Source organism: Jaculus jaculus, chromosome 9, assembly GCF_020740685.1.
Source record: "Jaculus jaculus isolate mJacJac1 chromosome 9, mJacJac1.mat.Y.cur, whole genome shotgun sequence".
Classification (NCBI taxonomy): Eukaryota; Metazoa; Chordata; class Mammalia; order Rodentia; family Dipodidae; genus Jaculus; species Jaculus jaculus.
Window position 1 is genome coordinate 113,648,399 of NC_059110.1, and position 22,733 is coordinate 113,671,131.

The 22,733-nt window shown below is 53.9% G+C and overlaps 1 protein-coding gene across 3 annotated transcripts; it reads right to left on the reverse strand.

Annotated features, from left to right (window-relative positions):
- Nucleotides 1-2,334: 2,334 nt before the first annotated feature.
- LOC101597286 (keratin, type I cytoskeletal 19) lies at nt 2,335-16,249 on the reverse strand. 3 transcript variants are annotated; one of them, XM_045158708.1, is made up of 9 exons: nt 15,898-16,249; nt 6,849-7,028; nt 5,435-5,517; nt 5,176-5,332; nt 4,572-4,733; nt 4,335-4,460; nt 3,944-4,164; nt 3,235-3,260; nt 2,335-2,677 (listed from the first exon to the last, which is right to left on the reverse strand). In XM_045158708.1, the coding sequence occupies exons 1-9, from the start codon at nt 16,138-16,140 to the stop codon at nt 2,568-2,570; spliced, it is 1,308 nt and encodes a 435-aa protein (XP_045014643.1). In that variant the 5' UTR covers nt 16,141-16,249; the 3' UTR covers nt 2,335-2,567. The 3 variants fall into 3 exon arrangements, with proteins under 3 accessions (XP_045014643.1, XP_004655458.2, XP_004655813.2); XM_004655401.2 differs by lacking the exon at nt 15,898-16,249 and having other exon boundaries at nt 6,849-7,351; XM_004655756.2 differs by lacking the exons at nt 2,335-2,677; nt 3,235-3,260; nt 3,944-4,164; ... (3 more) ...; nt 5,435-5,517; nt 6,849-7,028 and adding exons at nt 12,175-12,547; nt 12,677-12,802; nt 12,919-13,080; nt 13,363-13,519; nt 13,745-13,827 and having other exon boundaries at nt 15,721-16,249.
- Between the last annotated feature and the right edge of the window lie 6,484 nt (nt 16,250-22,733).

Here is a 22,733-nt window from a genome sequence, read left to right on the forward strand (position 1 = left end):
CACACCAGCGTGGCCATCTCTGCCGTATGACCCCATTCAAGTAGATTACATCCCCAGGCCTCAGTTTCCTCTTCAGAAGCTGACCCTGGTGTCCCATACCCACTTCACAGGGCTAATGGGAGAATTCTTAGCTATCGTGGAATGCGACGTCCAGCATACTGCGGACACTCAGGAAGTCCTATTTCATCCAGTCACCCTGGGATGTTAGGAGACACATTGACCATTCAGTCTCCCCAAGAACGGCAGGCAGCCAGGGTCAGTGGGAAAGCGGCTTTGCCCAGTGAGACAGTGGTGACCCCCTCAGCTCTTCCCTTGGGAAGATCAGATTGTCAGGAGAACAGAGCTGCCTCCAATCTGCTCTTCCCAGCAAGCAGGACTCAAAGACTCAAAGACTCCCTCTCTGTCTCTAACCCTCTCCTCAGGACCTGACCCAGCCTAGCTGAGGCCCTGGTCCTCCCTGCTTCCTCCTTTCCTGCCTCTGTTCAGAGCTGTGAAATGCAGAGCTCAGAGGAGCCAGCCCCGGACCCAAAGCAACAGGCCAGGGTTCCTGGATACTGCTGTTCCAGTAGATCCCAAGAGGAAACACTGAGGGAAAAGCAGGCATTGGGATCAAGAAAGGCAACAGGGGCTAGTATTATTTCATACTTTTTAAAAAATATTTTTAGTTATTTGCAAGCAGAGAGAAGAAAGAGAGAATGGGCGCAACAAACCTTCCAGCCACCGCAAACAAACTCCAGATGCATGTGTCACTTTGTGCATCTGGGGAATTGAACCCTGGCCACCAGGCTTTGCAGGCAAGTGCTTAAATCTCTGAGCCATCTCCCCAGCTCCTGCTTCATACTTCTTAAGCTTAGAAAGAAAGAAAAAAATCAGGGAAGCAAGGCATGGTGGCACACACCTTTAGTCCCAGCACTTGAGAGGCAGAGGTAGGATTATTGGTGTGAGTTCAAGGCCAGCCTGAGACTACATGGTGAATTTCAGATCAGTCTGGGTTAAAATGAGACCTACCTCAAAAAACCAAAAAAGAAAAAGGAAAATCAGGGAGGACTTACTAGAGACAATGTCTTTCCCTCTGAGCACTTTACATGGCTTTGGGGTACCAGCTTTTAGGGAAGTAGGGTCCAGTTTTAGAGGGAAGCAGAGATGGGAACTAGCTGGTCACCTTGAAGGTTGGTTGTACCCAGCCAGAAAGAAGGGGGCATGCAAACAGCATGTGACTGACGTAAGAGAAGTCAGGAGTAGGACCTTGATAAGCTGTGAACAGCCACGGCCTGGGAGCCCAGAGGAAACCCTGATCATAAGTCACGTAAGTGTGAGACCCAAGCCAGCTGCTTACCGCCCATCCCCAGGGCAACCAAGTCCTTCTTTCCTCCAGTCAGGGTCCTCATCTCTAAGAGAAGACTCAATCCTGACCACCTACAGTGAGCACTGACGAAATCTAGAATCATCTAGAAGAGAAATCCCTGGCCATATCTGTGAGGCGATTTCTATATTAATGTGGTTAAAGTGGGGACTATCTATCCTAGGTGTGGGGGGCACTATTACATAGGCTGGGATCCCAGCCTGAATTAAGAGAAAGCAAGCTGAGCACCAGCATTCACAACAGCTGTTTGTTTGTTTGTTTTAACGTATGTGCGCGCGCGCTCACGCACACACACACACACACCCCAAGGCCTCTCGCATAAACACCATACACGCCACTTTTTGCATCTGGCTTACATGGCAGGCTTGGGAATTGAACTCCAGTCTGGCCAGCTTTACAAGCAAGCACCTTTAGCCACGGGGCCATCCCCCAGCCTAACTCGCTGCTTCTTGACTACAGATGCAATGTGACTAGCTGCTTCACGCTCCTACCAAGATGCCTTCCCTGCATGAGGGACTGTACCCTCAAACCGTGACCCAAAATAGACCCTTCCTTCCTGAAGGTGCTTTCATCAGGCATTTTGTCACAGCGGTGAGAAAAGGAACAAGCACACTGTGCCTAGCACAACGTCAGTCACCTCCGTCACTTGGAAAATAATTATTAGACATGTTGTGTTCTGTGCTAGGTACCCCAAAGTGCCCTAGGGAATCAGCCCCAACCCCACAGTCCCCCCACCACCCCCACCACCATGGGATAAGGCAAAAGAGCAAGCAGTCTTCTGGGCCTGGAGCAATCTGCACGGCGAAGACTGAACTATGTCTGCTCGCTGGGGGAAAGAGCTGCGGGGTGGCGGATGTCAGAATGGGTCCCAGCCTGCCTCTGGGCTTGGAGGCCGATCAGGACCCCACCAAAAAAAACTTGGCACAAGACCAAAAGATATTTGCAAAAACGAAAAAAGGTGTTCTTTATTGAAGGAATAGACCATAGAAATGAGCTTGCTACTCATTCAGGTCAGCTGCTTCTTGTACCTCAGTGCTCAAAAGGAGGTAAAAGCTAGAGGGGAGAGAATTATGCAGAGCCCCAAACTGGAAAACGGAGGGACCCCTCTTCCGCAGATCATCTTCTGAAGGCAGGGGCTGAGGTTTGCTTCCCGCGCGGTCTGGGAATGGCAGGAGTGACAAGGGTCGTTTCGTGTGCTGGGCACTTAGATGTCCCTCTTGCGGGAGGAAACCACCTTTCCATCCACTGTCTCCTCCACATGGACGCGGAAATTGCTGCTGCCGCTGCTGCCGCCGCCTCCGCCTCCCAGAGAGGCTGCTGAAACATGGAGTAGGCTTCAGCATGGGGAACCTCCTCTCTCTCCTCTCTCCTCTCTCTCAAATCTCTCTGTCTCTCTCTCTCCCCTGAGGTAACAGGGAACCAGGCTAGGCTCTGGGAAAGATGGACAGCACCCTTGAGAATGGCCACAGGCCAATCCCGCCGGAGCTGCCTGGTGAATGACTCATCACAATCACAGGCGAGCTGCGGTGACGGTAGGTAAGCCTGGCGGTGAGCAATGATGCACTTTCTAAGCTGCGCATGAGCAGGGGTGACCGTGGGCAGCCCGCCACAGGTGTACGAAGGTGGGTTCTGGGGGAGAGACAGGCCCCAGATAAAACCTGCTCATCCTGAAATATTCTCAGGAACCTTCCACGTCAACTGTACCTGGGGTCTAAAGAGGGTGCCACAGGAAAGGGGTGTATCCTAGAATGGGAGGGCCCCCACCCTACTGGGATGTGTTTGGTCTTTTCTCCTTCCTCCCCCCTTCCAACCAGAATGACCGCTTCAATAGTCTACTCCCCACCCGCACCAGGAGAGTGAGGCCTTCCTACCTTCCCTGACGCCCACGCCAGCCATCCTAAAAGAAAAGGGCCAATGGATGTTAGCAAAAAAATAAAATAAGATAAAATAAAAGCTCTGGTCTCCCAAAGGGAAGCCCCCGGTGAATGATGAGCAGTCCTCTCTAGCCCCCACCTCACACCTCACTTCCCCGGGGGCTGGAACATCCTGTGGCCTATGAGGCCTGCCACCTCCGCAGCAGACACACTCTAATCTGTAGTGACGTCTGCTCTATTTCACACACTAGCTGGAAGAAACATTAACCCTTAGTGGCTTGCCTAACCTACATTGTTTACAGGAGAAGCACGGGTTCACAGAGGTAACGTGACGTGCCCAAGGTAACGGCTAAAGACTAGAAGAGCACAGGGCTGGAGAGTTAGCTTAGTGGTTAAGGCACTTGCCTGAAAAGCCAAAGGACCCAGGTTCAACTCCCCAAGACCCATGTAAGCCAGATAGACAAGGGGGCATGTGCATCTGGAGCTCATTTGCAATATCTGAAAGCCCTGATGCACTCATTCTCTCTCTCTCTCCCAAAATAAAATAAACAAAATTTTTAAAGACTAGAGCACAGACCCCAAGCACCTCTTAGGTCTCTTTCCATTCTACGGTGCGGCTCTTGAGGATACCCTTGCTGTCCCCCTCACGTGGCCCCGCGCCCCAGTCCAACCATCCTTGTTCCTCTGCCTGCCCACGTGTCCCTACTTGGCATCCTGGCCCTCGAGCAGGCTGCGGTAGGTGGCGATCTCCTGCTCCAGCCGCGTCTTGATGTCCAGCAGCATGTTGTACTCCTGGTTCTGGCACTCCATCTCGCTGCGGAGCTCGCTCAGCTGGGTCTCGATGCTGCTGATGAGCCCCTGGATCTGCTGCAGCTGCAGGGCGTAGCGGCACTCGATCTCTGCCAGCGAGTTCTCGAGCCCAGCTTTCTGGTGGGGCAGCGAATCCATTGACACATCAGGCTAGCAGGGAGCTCACCAAGGGCAGAGTGGGAGGGAAGGGATAGAGCACCCAGCATGACCACCAACGGGGGACTGAGGCTTCTCTAGCAGCGGAAGATGGGCACATCCGTCACCCAAGAGGACAGGGGTGGCTGTACCATGCTGAGCTGAGACTGCAGCTCAATCTCCAGCCCCTGCAAGGTGCGTCTCAGGTCTGTGATCTCCGTCTTGCTGGTCTGGATCATCTCTGTGTTGGAAGCCACCTCCTTGTTCAGCTCTTCAGTCTACACATTACACACACAAGAGACATGAGCCACCACCACCCCCTTGGGTTTCCCCAGAGGCCTGGGGACTGAGGAACAGGAGCAAGGGCAAGGCCAGGAGGTCAAGCCCACCTGGCTGAAGAACCAGGCCTCGGCATCCCGACGGTTCTTCTCTGCGATGGCCTCGTACTGCTCCCTCATCTCAGCCAGCATGCGGGTCAGGTCCACCCCGGGTGCCGCGTCCATCTCCACGTTGACCTGGCCGGCCAGCTGGCTGCTGAACTCCTTCAACGCCTGTAGGAGGACAAAGCCCGCGCGTGGAGACAGAGCATACAAGACAGAGGCGAGAGACCTGGGTCCTCGGAACTGGTCCCAGCTCGGTCAATAGCTCATGGTGTGACCTTGGCACGGCCCCCCCCCCAGCCTGACCTCTGCTCCCCATGCGCAGGAAGAGGGTGGATCCCATGAGCTCCTTGACGCTGGCAACTGTAACAAGGACCTCCAAAACAGTAGGCCCTTGTGTGAGCTCACGAAGCCTGCAGTTCACACTTGGCATGGCCTTGGGTCCAAATCCCCAGAGGATCAAGCCCCTTTCTCTCCGTAGGGATCCCTGGTGGGGTTTTTATTGGGCGGGGGGGGATGCACTTCTGAAGCCCCAAGTTCCCAGCCAACCATGAGAAAAGACCAACGTCCCACTCGGCCGCCTGCGTCACACAAGGCCCCGCCCCGCTCTCACCTCCTCGTGCTCCTTCTTCATGTAGGCCAGCTCCTCGTTCAGGTTTTCAATCTGCATCTCCAGATCCGTCCTGGCCAAGGTCAGCTCGTCCAGCACCCTGCGTAGGCCGTTGATGTCGGCCTCCACGCTCTGGCGCAGGGCCAGCTCATTCTCGTACCTGGGAGGAGTGAGAGCGCCCCCAAGTCAGGAAGGCTGAGGGAAGAGCAAAGCCAGGTGGATGGGGGTGATACGGGAAGGGGGGACGACAGCAAGGACACACTTGAGCCTGAAGTCATCCGCTGCCAGCCTGGCGTTGTCGATCTCCAGGATGACCCGCGAGTTGTCGATGGTGGCAGCCAGGATCTACAGGAGATAGGAGGGAGTTGTTGTGCCCCGAGGGATGCTGCCTTCCCATACTATGTCTAACATCCCTTTTGCCAGCAACCACCTCTGCTATGCCACCCACCATAGATCCCCTGAGGGGCACTGAGAGCCCAGCCTCACCTCCGGCGCACATTGCTTGCACTGACCCGTGCCACCCTCCCTGGGACACCTCCATAGCATAGGAGACCAAGGGGGCAGCGTGGCCAGGAACTCCCTGTGCGACCTGACTGGCCAAGGCTGTGCTGTTGCGGGTAGAGTGGACGCGGATGAAAGCCCTCTCAAACACACACTGCCACACACACATTGACACAACCCTGGGTCTCCAGAACATTCCAACCAATATAAACCTGAGAGCAACAAAAGTGGGGGGGGGCGGCATTTATAGATGAGGAAACCAGACCCAGTGGGTAAAAGGGAAGGTGAGGGTGTGACTGAGCCTATATGGGATTCCCAGGTCTCCTAAGTCCCAATGATGGCTGGGTGTTTTCTTTGGTTGGTTGGCTGGGGTTTTTTGATGTAAGGGTCTCACTCTAGCCCAGACTGACCTAGAATTCACAATGTAGTCTCAGGCTGGTCTTGAACTCACAACAATCCTCCTACCTCAGCCTCCCCGAGTGCTGAGATTAAAAGCATGCGCCACCACGCCCAGCTACGCCCCAGTGATGCTTCCAACACTAAATATACGCCAAAGGCTGAAGCAAGTGATTCTGGCCCTTAAGGTTCATGAAGTTACACTTGAACACTATTCTAGCAAGGAAGGTAAAAAACACAAGACAAAAAGCCCTGCAATGGGCTGGGGAGATGGCTTAGCGGGTAAGCGCTTGCCTGTGAAGCCTAAGGACCCCGGTTCAAGGCTCAGTTCCCCAAGTCCCACATAAGCCGGATGCACAAGGGGGTGCATGCATCTGGAGTTCTTTTGTTTGCAGTGGCTGGAGGCCCTGGCGCGCCCATTCTCTATCTATCTGCCTCTTTCTCTCTCTGTGGCTGTCAAATAAATAAATAAAAATAAAACAAAAAAAAATTTTAAAAGCCCCACAAGATGTGTGGGTCAAGGAGCAGTTGCTGTCTGTAAATGCCTTTTCAGTGTCCCATGGATGGATGCTTGACACTCCTCCCTCCTCTGACACTGCCAAACAGATGTGCACGCCCCCCCCCCGCCCATCTGCACCCAGGAACCAGGGGCATCCTGCCTTTGCCCAGGTTGCACACCAGGCAGTTACTGCCCAGGCAGTAGAAGACTCTCCTTGGTCAGCGGTCGATAGTGACCTTACAGACCACCCATTCACTCTCTTTGACATCCGGGCACTTACTTTGTCCCGGATCTCTTCTATGGTCTTGAAGTAGGGGCTGTAGTCGCGCTCCGGGCTCGCTGGGCTCTGCTTCTGGTACCAGTCTCGGATCTTCACCTCCAGCTCCCCGTTGGCCTGCTCCAGGGCGCGCACCTTGTCCAGGTAGGACGCCAGGCGGTCGTTGAGGTTCTGCATGGTGATCTTCTCGTTGCCAGAGAGAAGCCCGCCATCGCCACCTCCAAAGTCACCGAAGCCACCCCCGAGGCCTCCGCCAAAGCCACCGCCGATGCCACCTCCGAAACCGCCGCCAAAGCCGCAGCTCATGCCGCCCCCGTAGCCCCCTCCGGCGCCTGAGGAGACAAACCTAGCAGAAGCCACGGACAGGCGGCTCCCACCGCCCCCATACAGACTTCCCCCACCAAAGCCACCTCCCCCAGCCCGGAGGGAAGCCCCCCGGGTCGAACCACCCCCGAAGGTGGAGGAAGAAGTCTGCAAGAATGCGGTAGCCATGGTCAGGCAGTGAGTTCTCAGCAAGCAGGAACGGGATGCTGCACCGGGCTTGGCTAAACCAGACCGCAGCACTGTTGCCCCAGCCCGGGGCGCCTTATATACCCCTCAGAGGGGTGTGGGCCTGGTCTCCTCCCCCAAGTGGAGCCAACTCCTTGCCCTCCTGACAAAAACAGCTTCCTGCCCACCTCCTCGTGGCTCCTGGGGAGATTTTCTTTCTTTTTTTTTTTTTCTTTCTTTTTTAAATGCAACAAAAGAGATGATTCAGAATTAATGGTGTTTTGCCCCGGGCCATGGTTTTAACACTTGGATTACAGGTTCCTCTCTCACTCTAAGAGACAGCAGCGAAGAGCTCTCACCACAGCCACGTTCCCAAGGCCTCTCTGCCTGTCCCAGCCCGTTAGAGCTGCAGGCCAGCTGGGCCTCCGGATGGACATCACACACACGCACACACACGCACACACACACACACACACACACACACGCATGCACACCCCAGCCTGCGAGCCTCAGCCCCAGGTGGACACGTCCTTGCTCTCGGTTTCCCCCATCACTGCTCTGTGCTCTCCTGCTCAAAGGACCCATGCAGGAGCCTAGGGAACTCAGACAGAACGGAAGACTCTCCTTCCCCCGCTGAGGTTGGGAACGCAGTGTCCACAGGCGCAGGCTGAGAACTGGGGTGGGGGGGTCTTGAGTCAAGTTCCAGTGGAAGTAACCAGAAAGGTCAGTGTCTGTCCCAGGGCTGTGAATGCTCTCCTCCCTCCCTCCATCCATCTCTCCCACCTCCCCAATTCCTAAAGCCCCCTTCTGCTTCTCCAGCTCCTCCCTATGGCCCTGGCTAGCACACAAAAGCCCCAAAGGCCCCAGCTGACAAGGGTCTGATTGATAATCCTGCCACCTGCCAACTGCACATGTCACTGAACCTTTGCCTGCTCCAGGGACGAGTTGGGGCAAACCTCTGCAGATAAGACCCGGGCAAGTACCAGAAAGCCCCCGCCTTCCCCAGCAAGAGGCATGTTGCTGCTTAGCAGAGCTAGGTTAACCCCCACTTATCCTGCCCAGCACAGCTGGCTGAAGAGAGGTGGCTCTACGCGCCTGAGTGTCATGAGGAGGGAGGATGCGGGGAGACCAGCAGGAAGGTGGAAGGCACCAGAATCCTCCGAGGCCAAGACATCAGTCACACAGGGGACTGAGGCCAGAGAGGACGGCCACACACTCAAAAGGGTCCTTGCCACAGGGACACTGGTACCTGTTGGCAGCCCCACCTGCACACATGGCCAGCCCTCTAGCCCTCGCTCCCAAGCTTACAGAAAGCCTGAGAATGGAGAGGGGAACCCTCTGGGCTAAAGTCCAAAGGGGCTACTGCATAGGGTCACAGACAGGACTCTGGAGTCCCTCGGGCCACTGCCAATGACACAGTGAGACTTTGTACATGTTGTTTCCTAAGGCTCAGCTTCTTGGTGGTCCATTCCAGAAGATCTGAGACCCAAGATCACCATCCAGCCTCCTCCTGATGCCCCATCACCCCAGCAGGGTAATGGCAAGCTGCAGGTCCAGCACCGGGGTCTCCCCAGTGCTCTCAGCAGGAGGAACTCTGTCCTTGGGCATCAGGTCATGCCTTTGAGCCCGGGTGTGTTCAGCAACAGCCTGCTCCAGGAGCAAGCTTCAGGAGACCATCAGGTGGCCCTGAGTTTTACTCTCATGACAAATCTCCACTTCCACAAAACACTTTGTGATTTGCAAAGCATGTTGCGTTCACTATCCCCTCTAATCCCTAGGACACAGAGGTTAGCCTCCACCCGAGTTTTAGAAAAAATAAAATTGGGACTCGGGGCCATGGATGTAGTGCTTGCCTAGCAGGCACTACGAAAGCCCTGTGACCCATGCTAGCGCCAAATAAAGCAGGTGTGGTGACCCAGGCCCGTAATTCCAGGGCTGGGGAGGTAGAGGCAGGAGGACCAGAAGTTCAACATGGGAGTTGGATCCCAGCCTGGAATGTATAAGACCATGTCAAGGGAGGGAGGGAGGGAGGGAGGGAGGGAGGGAGGGAGGGAGGGAGGGGGAGAGGAGGGAAGAAAGGCAGGAAGCAAGAAAGGAAGCGGGAGGAAAAGAAGGAAGGAAGGAAATAAGGGAGAATGGATGAAAGAGAGGAAGAAAGAATGGGTAGAAGAGAGGAAGGAAGGAAGGAAGAAGGAAAAGAAGGAAGAAGGGAAGGAAGGAAGGAAAAATGAATAATGGATGAAAGAAGAAAGAAGGAAGGAAAGAAAAAGGAATAATGGATGAAAGAGGAAGGAAGGGAGGGAAGGAGGGAGAGGGGGAGGGAAAGGAGAGAAGAAAGAGGAACTGGAATCCAAGGAGGTGACATTAGTGTGAAGAGACACCCAGAAAGGGTGCCGGCCAGGACTCATACACGTCCTGCATCCCCTAAGGAAGAGATCCACTGAGTTGGAGGGAGAGCTGCGGGCCTGGGTGGCAGAGTAGCCCTTCCCCACACAGCCTCGGGGTGAGCCAGGCCTCCTAGCGCAGGGTCCAGACAGTGCGGTATTGTCTCGTGGGTGGGAGAATATCGTCTCTTCCTCAGAAAGGAAAATAATCAAACCCAGATCAGCGAGAGCTCATTAAAGCCTCTGCAGACATGGAGGCCCCAGCAATTAACACATAGAACAATTAACCGTCCATCACCCCAGGGTGAGGGAGCGCTGGAGCCCAACCATTCCACACTGTCTCTCCTCTAGCAGCCCCTGGAGTGGCTTTCCCGCCTGCTCTCTGATCCAGGCCAGGCATGGCACCTGCCTTCTAGACTCCCTGGTCACATTCCCTCATCTCAGTCCACAGAGCTTTTGTGAACAGAGGTAGGGCAGAGCCTGGGACCTCTTCACCAGCAGACTGGATGTGTGCCCATTTCTGTCCTTTGCCCGCTGAGCCAGACAGTTGCCCATAGAGCAGACCCTTCCCCTGCCAGAGATGGATTCTGCACCTAGGAATAACCTGACCTCCTTAAGCCTGGCTGGTGATCTTCAATGAGACTTCAACACTGACCACACGCAGCCCCAGAGGCCTAGTGATCATTCGATGGCACATGTAGTCTCCATAGACATTAGATTCTATCCACAGGTCTCCTGTCTCCACTAAGGAGGTCCCAGAGGTAGAATACACAACCTGCCTCACCTCCATGCCCCCTTTTCCTTTCCCCACGTGGGCAGCTCTGGGCTATGATTCCCACCTCTCTCTGAATCCCCCTACACTCCGCTGGCTTCCTCTCCCAGGTCTCTTTAGAAACAGCTTTCTGGGGCTGAGACAGCAAAGTGCGCCCAACCTGCGCTCGCAAAGGAAAGCTCCCTTCCCCACAACCTGCCTGGAGGTCTTCTACCCCAGACAACCTGTGGAATTTCTTGTGGGCCCGCCCCCCCCCCTCCGTTATTTCAGGAGCCCCTGGGGCAGAACGTGCTCTCAGCTGAGAGAGGCTTTCATGAGCCAGGGACAAGCACCTCTGAGCAGTCCCAGCTTGCAGCGCAGCCTGGCCTCGGAGCCCAGTTCCAGGGCATCCTGAGAAGCTAAGGAGAAGGGTCTGGAAGGTGGAGGAGGGTAGAGGGAGATGCCCCAGCACTAGGTACAAGAGGGGCTCCTGGTGCCAGGCTGAGCAAGGCCAGGAAAAAGCAGGACTCTGGGATCACAGAGTCCCAACCAGCCCAGTGACTGGGTGCCAAGCTGAGGAACCCAGGAGTCACAGGGGAAAGGGGCAAATAGCGCCCCCTTCCCGGTTATCATGAGGCGTTGCAGAGGGCAAGGAGCACTCTACCGGACAACCCATAGACTTCAGCTGGCAGTGGGGAGTGGCACAAGTGTCCCCCATTTGCCTCCTCCCCACCCCCACCCCACCCCTGGGGCCTGCACCCCTCAGCCAAAGCCCTGATTTGTTTGCCTTGAGTTGGCTTCAGCTCTTGGCAGCCGAGCTATAACCCACAGGGGCAGGACCATACCCACTCAGGGGCAGAGCCATACCAGGAAGAGGCACGCTGTACCTTCAGAGGGGCCCGGGGCCAGGAGAGGGGCTGTGTGGGAGGTCTGGGTCACAGCTAGGTCCCATTCCAGGCTCTGGGCCCAGGCATGGGACTTTTGTCGGTGCCTGCACAGACGCTCGCCTACAGGGACGCCCTCTCCAGCTCTGCTTTTAAGTGGAATGTCTGACCCCAAAGTCCCAGTGTAGGTTAAGTAGAGAAATGTATGAAGGAAAACCATCACAGGGAATCCCTGTCCTGTGTCATCACAGGGGCAGGACTGGCACAAATGATGCCAACTCCAGGAGACCACCTGGGCACGGGTGACCCCATAAGACAAGAATCAGACAGCTCGGGTTCTAGCTCTGGTTGCTTCTTGCAGCTGCTGTGTGGCCTTGGAGAAGTATGTAAGCTCTCTGAACCAATTTCCTGATCTAAAAGTTCCTCTCACCTTTTAAAAGCTGACTTCATTAATGGCACATACTAGATGTTCAAATCACATCCATTTCACACACACGTACATGCACACGCACATGCACGCGTGCACACACTGCCCAACCCAAGGGAGTGCAATGGAAACAAAATCTGAGATGGTGCGAGTCCCATCTTTTCCATGCACTAAGCAGTTGTATATACGCCCACTCCCCCAACCCTCAGCTTGTCTCGCTCTGAAACGGAAGCCATGCTTAAGTGCATACGTAACTCACAAGCTGGTGTAAAGAACGCACTGGATAAATGACCCGTGCAAGTAAGAATTGGCATCACCACCAGTGTACCAGTGCCTTTCCTGGGAAAGGGTGGACTCAGGCTCAGATAAAATCTAGATAGCCCCAACCCATCTCTCCATGGACGAGCAGTCAGGTTTTATTGACAGGTCAGAGGAAGAGCTGGGCTTAGGATCCCTGCCCAACTCCCACCCATTCCCAGAGGGTGCCCCACTGCAGGAAGGCAGGAGCCAGCTCAGATGCCCTTGGGGGTGGGCAGATTGTTGTAGTGGGCGTCCTGGCCCTCCAGGAGGCTGCGGTAGGTGGCGATCTCCTGCTCCAGCCGCGACTTGATGTCCATGAGATGCTGGTACTCCTGGTTCTGCCGCTCCATGTCGGCACGCACATCACTCAGCTGGGCTTCGATGCCGCTGATCACGCCCTGGATCTGCGCCAGCTGGGCTCCGTAGCGGGCCTCGGTCTCTGCCAGCGTGCCTTCCAGGGAGGCTTTCTGGCGGGAGCAAGAGGGAATGTGACTCAGCAGGGCACGGGCGCAGCCACCAGCCAGGCTTCCCCGGGGTGGGGGTGGGTGGGAAGGTGAGGACATAAGTGCACGGGTCCCCGGGGTACAGACACCCACCATACTGAGCTGAGACTGCAGCTCGATCTCCAGGCTCTGGAGGGTGCGTCGCAAGTCGGTGACCTCCGACTTGCTCACCTTGAGCTGCTCCGTATGGCCCACAACCTCCCGGTTCAGCTCCTCAGTCTGTGACAAGACAAAGCAGAGAGGAAAGTAAGCACTGGGGCTCCCCTGTGGGTTGGGGGGGTCTCAAGACCTCTCTCCCGGCTGCCTCTCACAGGGTACCTGCGTCCCCCACGTACCCGAGAGGTGAACCAGGCTTCGGCGTCCTTCCTGTTCTTCTCGGCCATGACTTCATACTGGCTTCTCATGTCACTGAGGATCTTGGCTAGGTCAATTCCTGGAGCAGAGTCCACCTCCACACTGACCTGGCCGCCCACCTGACTCCTCAGGGCACTGATTTCCTGCAAAGAAAAGCAGAGGTGGGCACATCAGGACCTAAACATGCTGGACCTGGTCATGTCTCCCACCCACCTGGACCAAAAGGAGGCTGGTTTTGAGGTGTAGATATAGTAGCCAGCACAGAGGATTAGACTGAGGAGGTCACCATGCCCTGCTGGGAACTTGGGAGTCGTGATTCGCCACCCAGGGCCATATTAAGGGTGCATATATGACCATTGTCAATGGATCAGGAAAAAAAAAAACAGCATGCTCAGCTCTGGATAGCTGGGTCATGGTGGACCCACCTCCTCATGGTTCTTTTTCAGATAGGCCAGCTCCTCCTTCAGGCCTTCAATCTGCATCTCTAGGTCTGTCCTGGCCAAGGTCAGCTCATCCAGCACCCTGCGCAGGCCGTTGATGTCGGCCTCCACACTCAGCCGGAGGGCCTGCTCAGTCTCAAACCTTTCCAGAAGACAGGGGTAGTCAGGCCAGAGCTGCTCTGCTCTCAGCCAGCTTCCCCAGGGTTCAGGAGTCCCTGAGGCCTTGCTTCAGACCAGGAGGGGTGGGTAAGGGCAAAGTCCAGTCCTAAACTGCTGGGAGCTGCCTAACAGCCTAGGGTAGCTTCCTCTCCACCACCTGACTGGCTACTGCAGCCCCCACCCCCATCCCGAAAGCAGAGCCACTCACTTGGTTCGGAAGTCATCTGCAGCCAGACGGGCATTGTCAATCTGCAGGACGATCCTGGAGTTCTCAATAGTGGCACCAAGAATCTGGAAGGGAGGGGGTGGGCAATTGGCAAAAGTTGGGCAAACCAACACTGCCTACCCACTTTCTTCTCAGAGGAGGGGAAAGAAGAGAATGGAAAGTCACCAACTCCCTAGACGCCAGGACTGGCCGCGCAGCCACGGCTCACTGGGGCCCTGCTCTGAGAAGCCATGAAATCAATCCATGCCCAGAACTGGAACAGGACACGCTGTGAGAGAGATCGGGCGGAGGGAGGCAGGAGAAAAACAAATGGCCTGAGGAGGGTCTAAAAAACCAGATGTAGAAAGGCATGGAAAAGCGCTTACCCTCACCTGCTTTGAGTCTCTCCCTTTGTGTGTGTGTGTGTGTGTGTGTGTGTGTGTGTGTGTACATGTGTGGGTGGGGTATCAGTGCTTACACATGTCCACATGTGTGTGGACGTCAAATGTTGATGTTGGGTGTCTTCGTTGAGCACTCTGTACTTTACTTACTCTCAGAGTCAACAAACACAGCTAGCCAGCTTGCCCTGCCCTGGAGTTCCCCTCTGCCAGCCTCTTGGGCCCTGATATTAGAGGCAGACCGCCTTGCCAGCCTAGCTTTAACTGGGTTCTGGGGATCTGAACTCTGGTCCTCACTCTTTCACTGCAAGCACTTTATTCACTGCGCCACCTCCCCAGGCCCACAGCTCACCCTCTATGGGAGCCTCTGAACCTCGCTGCCCACTCAGTGAGCACTGTTGCTGTACGGGGGTAGAAATCCTGAGTTCACCCCAATTCTGAAGACTCTCTGACCAGACCGGAGGGGTACATTTCACATCATCCAGGTCACTGTTCACTGAAACTCTTGGACTCCGTGTCATTCAAAGAGCACAGTAATTTGCATAGTTTTTGGTTTTGTTCAGTTTGTAGTTTTTTAAAGATTTATGTTTTTTTATTTATTTCAGACAGAAAGAGCAAGAGAGAGAATATGGGCGCACCAGGGCCTCCAGCCACTGCAAACGAACTCCAGACGCGTGCGCCCCCTTGTGCATCTGGCTTACAGGAGACCTGGAGAATCGAACCTGGGTCCTTAGGCTTTGCAGTCGAGCCCCTTAACCGCTAAGCCATCTCTCCAGCCCTGATTTTGAGACAAGGCCCCTCAATGTAGTCCAGGCTGGCTTTGCCCTCATCCTCCTCCTCCCTCCTTGACTCCCTGAGTTCTGGGATTAAAGGTGTGCACCATTCCATCCAGCTGCAGAGTTTTCTAATGCAACAGAACACAATGTAAAGATCAGAGATCACTTACAATAAAGGTAAGAACCGTTTCAGGAAACTTTTGCTGTGAGGGTGTGGGAGGGAGGGAGACAGGGAGCAGGCAGGAGAAAGACCTTCTAGAAAGACTGGGTGGGCCCTGGGCAGATGAGGAATGGGCTGAGGAGGCTTGAGCTTGATAAAAGCCAGACCTGCTTAGCCAAAGAGGAATGTACGAACCCCGCCCCCCCCCCCGCACCCCCTCACACACAGGGAGGAACTGGCAGATAGAACAGAGCCCCTCCCCCCCACACACACATCCCAAGCAGTCCCCAGATGAGGCAGTAGCCCGGGGTCTATATCTCTCCATATCCCCTAACATTCCTTACACCCTAACGACCCCCTTTCTCTGCTCTAGTGGACCGGCCCCTCCTACCTCCTGCCTGGTGCACCCCCCAACCCGGTGGCCACCGCCCTTACAGGTCCCACACATTTAGCTGCCCCAGTCTGCCTCTCAGGTCAACACTTCCTGCTCCAGGATCCAACCTCATCTACCACCCCTAGTTCTCCCCGCCCCACCCTCAGGGGCCTAACGGACCCCGCCCCCCCTCCCCCGGGGCTGGGTTTCCCAGGCCGCGCCCCCCACCACCACCACCGCGGCAGGTGCACTGGAGACGGGTCGCCGCCCACCTTGTCACGCAGGTCCTCGATGGTCTTGAAGTAGGGGCTGTAGTCGCGGGAGGGTCCGGGCCCCTGCTTCTGGTACCAGTCTCGGATCTTCACCTCCAGCTCCCCGTTGGCCTGCTCCAGGGCGCGCACCTTGTCCAGGTAGGACGCCAGGCGGTCGTTGAGGTTCTGCATGGTGATCTTCTCGTTGCCGGCCAGCAGCCCGTCGGACCCACCCAGGGATCCACCACCATAGCTCCCACCATAACCCCCGGAAGACGAGGACACGAAGCGAGCGGAGGACACGGACACGCCGCGGCCACCTGATCCCCCGTGGATACTGGGCGCGCGGAAGGTGCTCCCAGCTCCAAAGCGCACGGAGCCGCCGCCCAGACCCCCGAAGGACGAGGTGGCGGAGGACTGCCGGTAGCTGTAGGAAGTCATGGCGAGGCGGAGGACACGAGGAAAGCGACGCTGGCCTGACAGCTGCTGACCACAGGAAGTGCGGTGAGGCCCGCACCTGGAGCTCTTTATGTCCTAGGCGGGAGAGGGAGGGGACCGGGCAGGGGCGGATATCTGAAAGCGCAGGCTCCGGAGTAAAATAAATACGGGAGCTCTATCCCATTGGTCAATTCCTGGTGGCTCTGCCCCCAAATCTCCCCTCCCAGCAACCACAGCCCACTGTCCTTCCTCCCCTTCTCCCCCAGAGATGCCCCACCCAGGCCCACTCAGGAGCTACAGCCAAACAGAGTTTCTCTCCGTTCTTACACAAACTTAGACACAACTTGGATCAGGACACTAACATTGTCACCCTGGCCCTTTAGGATTCCCCCCTCCCCCCAGGACACACACCCCGAGTTTGAAACCACCAGAAACCACAAGTCCTGTAGATATTGCTACAGGCCCACTCTCTGGGGGTGAGCCCCCTTTGGAATTATTGTAACACCTCTGTTGGGCTCATAATCAAAACCACCCCCACAAGTAGCATATTCGTACAACTCAATGGAAATGACAGATTCTCAGAACCAACCTTTCCTCTAACTGCCCCTTAACTCCCTAGGACTCCCTAGGACGAAAGCGGGTTCCAGGTGAGGCTGCTGTAAGCTTCTGGCTTCCTGGCTGTCTGTTGCCCCACCCTACTTTGACCATACAATGCCCCAGGTGACAATAGCAGCTTGAACTGCCTTCTGCACAACTCATGTCTTGTACTCAAGACTCCCCACTCCCACCCCCCACCTCCGTGTTGATCACCCGCCATCATCATCGGAACAGCTCCATCCCCTCCGCCTCAGTCCCAAGAGCCTAAGGTGCATGCAACCAGCTAGTCCTTGGGCATATTTATTTATTTATTTATTTATTTATTTATTTATTTATTTATTTATTTTACAGAAAGAGAGAGAACTGGCCCACCAGATAGATCCCCTAGCTACCACAAACGAACCCCAGACCTCCAGAGGCATGCACCACCATGTGCATCTGGCTTACGGGGGCTACTGAGGAAGCAACCTCCCCCTCCCCGGGTGCTTAAGCTTCACAGGCAAAAGTGCCTCAACTGCTAAGCCATCTCCCCAGACTCTCCTTGGGCTTTAAAAAAAAAAAAAAAAAATCCCCTGATGAGGAATCTGAGCCCTGATGAGGCAGCTAACTTGCCCATGTGGTATTTAGCACCAGCCACCCACAGACAAAATGGAATGGAACCCTGCCCTCCTTGCAGAGGTGTGAAAAAATGGTGTGCTGACTCTGGGGACCTCGGAGTCCTCCTCCTAGAACAGGGGTCACTGGATGAATGAGCTAGGGTCAGCAACCCAAAAGTGGCTAAGGACAAACTAAATCCTTTCCACAGCAGCAGCGGGGCCTCTCCACATCCCGACTTCATTCCAGCGCCCTGACCTCTTCCAGGGCCCCGGCTCCCTGACAAACACTTCAGAACCTCGCAGCAGCCCCGCGCCAGCTCCTGCCTCTTCCGCCTCACCTGCCTGTGGAAGTGTTCCCATGGCTCATTCTCTTTAGGTCAGAGCATCTCTCAGTCTCTGGACAGAAGCTCTGTAGCTCCCTGGAGTGTGATGGGGGAGATGGGCTAGCCAGTCTCCATGCCTGTTTCCCCCTGTAAAATGAGAAGTATTCCCACCCAGCCCTCCTGTCTGCATATTATCCATTGGGTCCCCTGTGACTAAACGCAGACTTTTTCCTATCCTTCAAAACCTGGGTTCCCCAATAAACTTTCTTCTAGCCACCTTCTCTGGGAAGAGGGCAGGGCGCACATACACACGCATTACCCTATTAAGTCAGGAGCCTCTGTTTAAACTGAGATTCAGTTGCAGAAGGACCCCAGGTAGATCTGGGGAGGCCAAAACCAGTCAAAAAAGCAGGGTGCGGCTGGGCCTTCATGGAGGTTGTAGCCGCCAGGGCTGGCCTCAGTGAGTCACTCCTTATCTGGCCCTAAAGAGGAGGCCAGCTCCCTGGGGGGGAGGGGAAAGGGGAGATTGGCTAGATAGTTGCTATGCCTTAAAACCCCATCCAGCTCTTCTGTTTGTCTGGCCTGATGGGGGTCTGGAGCAGGACTTTGTATCCAGGACCAACAGTTCTATCCGGAGCATGTTCTGAGCTCTCTAAGTGGCCTCAGAGCCATTACCTTAAGAGCAGATGACAAAGTCTTTCAGAGCTCCTGTCTCAGCCCATCCTAAAGCCGAGGGGGAAGGGGGCGGGACGCCCAGCTAGGAAGCTTTGTCTTTTGATTCCCAGCCTAATGACCTGGGGTCCTGAGTGTGGCAGAGAACTTGCTCATCCTTCCAAAGGAATGTTCAGCCCCCAAACAACTTGCTGTCATTAGGGTCCTACCCCCCCCCAAAAAAAAAAAAAACCTTATACCCATTCCAAGGACAGTCAGCCCCAGACTGGACTGGGATCTTAGTCCCAGATAGTAGGGCCAGAGAGAGTACCCTGTTTTCCCTCTCTCCCTCTCTCTCTCTCTCTCTCTCTCTCTCTCTCTCTCTCTCTCTCCCTCCCTCCTTCCCTCCCTCCCTCCCTCCTTCCCTCCCTCCCTCTCTCTCTCTCTCTCTCTCTCTCTATCACAACAGTGTCTAGCCCAGAGCTAAGCGGCCACAGACACCCAAGAGAAGAGGTTGCACATCCCCCCATAAACCAGACGGAACTCAGGATCCCAGCTCTGCTCCCATTCAGTAAGCAGACTGCCTGCCGCCCGCAGAGTCTCTGCTTCTCTCCCTCTGGCTGCACACATGCAGAAGGGCACTCCGGGCAGGCTGGAAGGAATCCGGAGGAAGACTCAGTGGAGTCTGCCCAGATTGGTTCTGCAGAGCCCACATAGTGGGAAAGAGACATCCAGTAAGAAGTCCGCTTCCTCTGACTTCCTTCTTGAAAGTTTCACAAGGCACAGTACTAGAGGCTGTGAAAGCCTGCCTTTCATTTGTAAGACAGAGATGAGGAGAGTGACGAAGCCTATTTCATAGGTGTTTCAAGAAATAAATGTAGCGGGTGGTGGCGCGCACGCCTTTAATCCCAGCACTCGGGAGGCAGAGGTAGGAGGATCGCTGTGAGTTCGAGGCCACCCTGAGACTCCATAGTGAATTCCAGGTCAGCCTGGGCTAGAGCAAGACCCTACCTCAAGTGAAACCTTGCCTCAAAAAAAAAAACAAGAAAAAAAATATTAAAAAGAGAAAGAAAGAAATGTGACCGTGCTTATAAAGGGTTCAATCAGGTAGTAAGCACTCAAATACCACTATTATTTTATAATGTAGTGTCCCTATTAGTATTAAATAGTATGTGGCTATTATAATTGTGACTGAAAGTATTATTATTTAATTTTGTCTAATTAACATTTCCCCAATGTATCAGACCATAGGCTGTTTTGTTCAGCAATACCCAGTAATAACCCACAGGTTACAGGAAATGTTGATTCAGTCCAAGAATGCTCAGAGAGACAAAGTGTCCTGTCTGAAGTCACATGGCCCCTGAGAGGAACTAAGATTAGCTTCCAAGTTCTGACTCAGGTAGTAGTGACTTTCTCACCATCTTCACCTGGACATGTTCTAGAAGCTTCTTCCACGTAGCAAATACCAGCTAGTTCTCAGGCAGGTTAAGGGTAGGGAGAATTTTCAACATCCGAAGGAAATAGGATAATGGCTAGAAACCACTGGAAAGAGGCTGGGGAAGTGGCTCAGCAATTAAAGGCGCTTGCTTACAAAAGGCCTGACAGCCTGGGTTCAGTTCCCCAGTACCCGCCACATAAAGCCAGATGCACAGTGTCTCATGCATCTCAAGTTCCTTTGCAATGCAGGAGGCCCTGGTGTGACCATACTCACACTCTTTCTGTCTGCCTCTTTCTCTCTGTCTCTCTCTCAAATAAATAAATACATATATTTTTAAATGGGTTAGTGGGGGCTGGAGAAGATGGCTTAGTGGCTAAGGTGCATGCCTGCAAAGCCTAAGGATCCAGGTTCTATTCTCCAGTACACACATAAGCCAGATGCACATGGTGGCACATGCTTCTGGAGTTTGTTTGCAGTGGCTAGAGACCTTGATGTGCCCATTCTCTCTCTCTCTCTCTCCTCTCTCCCTATCTATAATAAATAAATAAATTATTTATTTATTTTTAAAAATGGCCTAGTGCCATGTGCGGTGGTACACACCTTTAGTCCCAGCACTCAGGAGGCAGAGGTAAGAGGATCATTTGGAGTTCGAGGTCAGCCTAGGACTACAGAGTAAGTTCCAGGTCAACCTGGGCTACAGTTAGACCCGATCTCAATAAATAAATAAAATAATTTTTAAATGGGCTGGGGAGATGGCTCAGCAGTTAAGGGTGCTTGTTTACAAAGCCTGCCTGGCCCAGGATCAATTTCCCCAGTATCCATGTAAAGCCAGATGTACAAAGTAGCACATGTGTCTGGTGAGGCCCTGGTGCACCCATCCTTCCTCCCCTCTCATAAATATGTGGGGGGGCAGTTTTTAGCTAAAAGAGAGGCTATATCCATCAAACTCTTCCTAAATTAATAACACTTATCCAATTTAACCTATGCTGACTTCACTCTCCACTGGAAAATCTGTTTTTTCTTTTTCAGAGGTAGCAAGACCCAAGGAGGTAAACGACCCCTCACATCTCAGTCAAGGCCCAGGCGAAACCACAGAGGAAGTGGGGAGACAAGCAAGAATGCTGCTTCCTTGGTGAGCCTGACAACCAGCGCCAGGGAGGAGGCTCAGCACCTACCAAAGCAGAGATCCAGAGGCTCCTGAGAGCTCATCACTGAAACAGACTTACACCACACCCACCACGGCTCAGGGAATTTTGCAGATGAGGGGGCGGAAAGACTGAAAGAGCCACAGGTTGGGATGTCATGCCCAGAGGCCCTGCCTCCCCCCAATAACTGACTGCTGCTCCCACAACCCCATGGGGAATACCAGCAATCACAGTGAAGAAGGCCCCTGTGGAATGGGGGCAGGGAGGAGGGAAAAGAGGGCACCAACACATGATGTATCCATACAAAGTATGGTAGGAGAAAAAGAGAGAGACAGACAGAAAGAAAGAAAGAAAGAGAGAAAATATATCCCTTCAGGGCTGGGGGATGGATGGATGATTGGTTAAAGGTACTTGCTTGCCAAGCTCACTGGCCCAGGTTCAGTACCCAGCACCCATGTAAAGCTAGACACAAAATGTTGCAAATTTAGCTGGCGCTCATTTGCCACATCAAGATGGCCAGGCATCAGGCTGGAGAGATGGCCTAGCTGTTAAGGCACTTGCCTACAAAGCCAAAGGACCTCAGTTCGATTCCCCAGGACCCATGTAAGCCAGATGCACAAGGTGGTGCATGCGTCTGGAGTTCATTTGCACTGGCTGGAGGCCCTGACATGCCCATTCTCTCTCTCTGCCTCTCTCTCTTTCAAATAAATAAATAAATATTTTTTTTCTTAAAGAGACCAAGGTAGGGGCTGCAGAGATGACTTAGCAGTTAAAGTACTTGCCTGTGAAGCCAAAGGACCCAGGTTCAATTCCCCAGGACCCACATAAGCCCGATGCACAAGGTGGCACATGCATCTGGAGTTCATTTGCAGTGGCCGGAGGCCCTGGTGTACCCACCCCCCCCCCTCAGATAATTAAATAAATAAAATATTTTTTAAAAAAGAGACCAAGGTATATGCATACCCACGCCAGTGCTTACAAATAAAAATATTTATTTAAAAAAGAAAATAAATAAATAAAATATTCCAATTTAAAAAGAAAAAGAACCTGGCAGTGAGAGACCCAGGCTCTGAGTGGCATGGAACAGCAATCTGATACCACAGAGGTGACAATAATGATAACAGCAGGTGATTATAACCGAGCTCTACTGTGCGAGGCGATGCTGCTAAACACTGTACATGCATTATATCAACTAACCAGGTAAGATATGTATCACTGTGCCCATTTTACAGCCAAGAAAACTGAGACATGAAAGGTTAAAGGCCACAGCAGTAAGCCCTGGACTCATGCATCTTTAGCTCCCTGCAGCCACGTCCCAGCCACGAGTGCCGCTCCTCTGTTCCCAAGATGGAGGTCAAGACAGCTTCCTCCTGGACATGTTCTAGAAGCTTCTTCCACGTAGCAAATACAGCTAGTTGTCCCCTTGCAGATGGCACAGTATCACCTTCCAGGTGCTCCTCTCTCATCCTTCTTGCTACAGTACAGCCATTTAGTCACTCACTGGGCCCTTCAAGCCCTGTTCTTCAAAGTTCCCCTTGCAAGAGAGAGCTTCATACAAAAGAGGAGAAAGATAAGCATGAAGAGAGCTCCATGGAGCTGTCACATGGATTAGCAGTCTCTTACCTAGAAGACACAGTCCCCTTCCCAGCGACCCTCAGCCTTGGCCACTCAAGGTCTTTTACCCTCTGCATTTCACTGAAAAGCTCCTTCTCCCACGCAGGGCACGTTGCTAGGTGATGAGATACAGACACAAACACAGGCTTTGCCCGTTGCCAAGAGGCTGACCGTCTGTGCGGGAATTACGGACCTGTACTAATTTTGAGGAGATGGAGCAGCACATACTGTA